Consider the following 3,829-nt stretch of genomic DNA (forward strand, 5'->3'; position numbering starts at 1 on the left):
AGAGGGCTGAGAGGCGCGGTGCACGCTGGGAGGTGTACGCGGCGCTGAGACGGGACCCCCAGCGCTTGTCGTACTCACAATGGAGGACGCGTTCCTGCCTCCAGAACCGGCACCGCTCCCGATTTGGGAGATTTTCTTCCTCTTCTGAGAACGGGTGAGCGGTGGAGAGAGCAGCGTGCAGGACAAATGAAACAGGGTATCTGCAGCAAGGCCCCTCACTGCAATATTTTAGGCAAATTCTACTTCAAAAGAACCAAAGCAAAACCTCCTTAAGTTTTCCCTTCTCTAAAGTGGTTTGTGGAAGTTCGGCCCAAAAGACAAATTACTATATGACCTTAGAGAAAAAAAATGTCTTTATTATTAACCAGTTTTTTTGCACTGGATTATGTGCCTATTGGCCCAGACCGCTAAATAACATCTACACAATGTTTCTTTCATGTTTCAAGAATTGAAAATAACTGTACAAGGTTAAAGTACAAAAGTACACAAGACAGTGGACACGAAATATCCATGTATGAGCTCTTCCCATCTGCTGCTTGGTTTGAAAAGTAGAACTTTAACTAAAAAATACTGTCCTCCTCTAGTTCTGTCAAGTTTAATGGAAGTGGGGTATAACCTGATTACAACACTAACACCAGTATCACTAATCTGATATTTACAAAAAAAATTGTATTTTTCAATAAATTAAAGTCAATGCAACACCCATGCAAGCTAGAATGCTAGCTTTTTGGTGAACAAGGACCCAACATGTGAACAAGAACCTTCCACAGTCTCAAACTTCAAAACAGCCTTTTTTGTTTGTTTTTTTTCTTTCCATTTTTCAAACTGCATCCATTCCTCGCATGGAAGATGTGAACCCCAATCCCATTCCTCTTTGTGTGTGAGTCTGTGATCTGGCCATTTCATACTGTGCATCCAGATTTCTGAACACCTCCTCCTGCTGCTTCAGGGTTTTGTAACTCTCCTCATCCACGGAGCTGCAGCCAGCTTCATCCTCGCTCTGGAAACACAACACAGACGTCAGCTCTGGGCAAGTGAGGTTCACAAATTCTTACAAGAGTAACAATTCAAGCATTTGGGTTTATTGCTGCAGCATTCTAGCACAGATCTTCTCTCTCAAGAAACACAAAGGCCTTCAACCAGTTGATTTTTGAATTAAATTCAAGTTTAGATGCTGCTTTTGAGCTTAATAAATACTTAAAAGTTCTTAACTACATCAGGTTAACTTAGAATCTTTACTGGATAAGGTACACTAAAACAGAAAGTGAAATAATTATCTTGCAATTAATAAACATAATTACATATTCAGAATTCTTTACCTTAATGCCCATCAGTTTTCTGAATTTAACATTTTGGTCCTTGTTTCCAAAATTTAGTTTTTCCCATATTTCTGCAGACTGTGATTTGTCCTGTTCAGATAAAAAAAAAGAAGTGTCACCTTTTTACATAAGATTCCATTAAAAGCACAATAGAGCAGTGCAGGAGACAAACTCATTCTGTACCAGAGGTAGAAGTAAAAGCTTTCCAAGCCTGACATTCCTCCTGCAGCATCCTCACAGGTGCTCTTTGTGAGGGAAACCTTCCTAACCATGATGTTCAAACACAGGTGTGTTCCTTCCTTTGGCATGTCCAAAGGTCTGCAAGCTTGGTTGGAATTCAGGTTTAAAGTAAATTATGGCAAAATTAATTTGTTTATTGCAATTGATCAATATCCAGCACAATTCAGGAAGAACTGCCCAGAGAGCCCTCAGGGTTCTCCTGCCCTCCCTTCTGTCTCCCACAATTGCCACAGAAACTGGTTTGTTTTTCACGTCTTATGGAACAGTCTGTAAAGGTAAGGGAGCTTGTTGTGTAAGTGCTGCAAGATGGAAACAGCCTAACAAACACCTCTATACCACAGGAACAAAATACAAAACCACAAATATTAAAGTGGCCATTTTTTCCACAGTATCAGCAGGCAAAAGCTCGACTGAAATCCAGCAACTTTCTGAAAAAGCAACTGCCACGGGTGCCTTTCTTACTTCACTAATTGCAAAGGCATTTGACAGAGCACAAAAGCCTGAAGGCTTATTTGTATTTATGGTTTTTGTTAGGGTTAATATTGCATTACTCTGCTCCTGAAAAGTTACCAGCAAGGTCGATAGACTTGCCTTTGAAATTTGCAATTGGAGAGAACACAACCATCACAGGAGAAATCTCTACAGTCCCAGAAATGAGAGGTTACACATTCCATACCTCAGCCATCCCTCCCCAGTAGAGGGAGACCATCTGGGTTTGATGTTTAGTTACAAGCTGTAGGTAAACTCACAAAATAACACTAAGATCCAACTATACCTCTGAAGCTTTATGACGCTCAGGGCTTCCCCGAGTCTTGCGTCACAAGCATTTATCACTGAAGGAATAATGACCTTAGTCCTTTCACTCCTAAATCACAGAATATTCTGAGTTGGAAGGGACCCACAAGATCATCAAAGTCCAACTCCAAGCTTTACTGAAGTTTTACTTCAAGCTGATATTAAAACTTGCTAAGAGATACAAAAGTTGGAAAAAACACTCATCAGCATCTTTACACTGAGTGTAAGATATTCCCAAACAAGTGTTACCAACCACTTTTCCCAGATTTGCCATAACCAGTAAGCTGAGATGCACAAAAGTGTTTCTGTAATTTTTTAACTTAAATGTTATTATCACTCATTTGGGGCAACTGCTAACTGGGGATAATGGCTAACTTGACAACAACCACTTTCCATGGCATTCAGATAGTCTCTCTCTTCTGCTGCAACCTGGGCAGCACCTACAGACATCATGAAATGCAGACTGAAGTTACAAAGGTAAGAGAAGCCAACATTACCCCTTCCTTTTTGCCTTGCCAAAGCATCTTCCGCTTTTTCTCTTGCTCAGCAAATTTCATGGGGTTCACTGCTGCTGGGTTGTAATAGCTGGGCACAGCTATGCCAGTCTCTGCCAGTGCCTTGGCCTGGAGTGCTGCCATCTGAGCTGCCATGGCGATCTGAGGGGTCACCTGTGTCCCCGAGGCCAGCAGAGCGGCCACGTTGATGACGGAGCCTCCCGTGGCTGCGGCCGCTGAGGAACAAAGGGAACTTGTCAGGAAGAACTTTGGATTTTGGGGAAAAAGCCCAACACACACCCAAAAGCCAACCACCAACCTGCCCCAGAACCAAACAAAAAAAGCCAAACTACCCAAACACTTCCCTTCAATAGAAATTGGAAGTGCACAGATAACAAGTGAATGGTAAAATAGATGGGATTTCTCAACTAAGGAACATGTCCCCAGGAGTTTTAGTAAACCAGAAACTACAAGTGAAAGTAAAGCACTTTGTGGTTCTAAACATCCCTGAGCAAATAGCAGCCCAATGGCCATCATGAAATTACTTAACAGCCCAACATAAAACATTTTTCTTGTACACTCAGCAAGTAATAAGAAATCTCAATCATTTTTGCTGGGATTTTCTTGTTTTTAGTTTTCCTGCCTATCTGTTGGGTAAGACTGTAACACTCCTGTAACACAAGCCTATCCATCTTCCATTCACACTACTGCTCAGGAATTCATTTCATACACATGCACTACCTGCAGCCATTTCCTGTTGCTTCTGTTTTTCAACCATTTCCTTCTCTCTCTGTTCTTGCAATTTCTTTGCTCTTTCCAGCCTAGAGATACACGAAAATAAAAATATTTAGACATGCAAAATCAACACCAGGAGCTTATTCACATCACATTTCATTAAAAACACCACAGTTTCTGACCTTCTGGCTAAGGCCTCCTGTGCATCCATAGCTGTGTTTCGTCCCCGGAACAGCGGCGGGCTCG

General features: G+C 41.8%; 1 protein-coding gene across 1 annotated transcript in view; it reads right to left on the reverse strand.

The window, feature by feature from the left end:
- Positions 1–335: 335 nt before the first annotated feature.
- Positions 336–3,829, reverse strand: part of RSRC2 (arginine and serine rich coiled-coil 2) — an 11,434-nt gene continuing 7,940 nt past the window's right edge. The window contains 5 exon segments of the mRNA XM_031059442.1: positions 336–1,000; positions 1,320–1,409; positions 2,852–3,084; positions 3,590–3,669; positions 3,766–3,825. Coding sequence (XP_030915302.1) covers positions 821–1,000; positions 1,320–1,409; positions 2,852–3,084; positions 3,590–3,669; positions 3,766–3,825 — 643 coding nt within the window. The 3' untranslated portion in view covers positions 336–820.

Source organism: Geospiza fortis, unplaced genomic scaffold (assembly GCF_000277835.1).
Source record: "Geospiza fortis unplaced genomic scaffold, GeoFor_1.0 scaffold145, whole genome shotgun sequence".
In the NCBI taxonomy this organism is placed as follows: Eukaryota; Metazoa; Chordata; class Aves; order Passeriformes; family Thraupidae; genus Geospiza; species Geospiza fortis.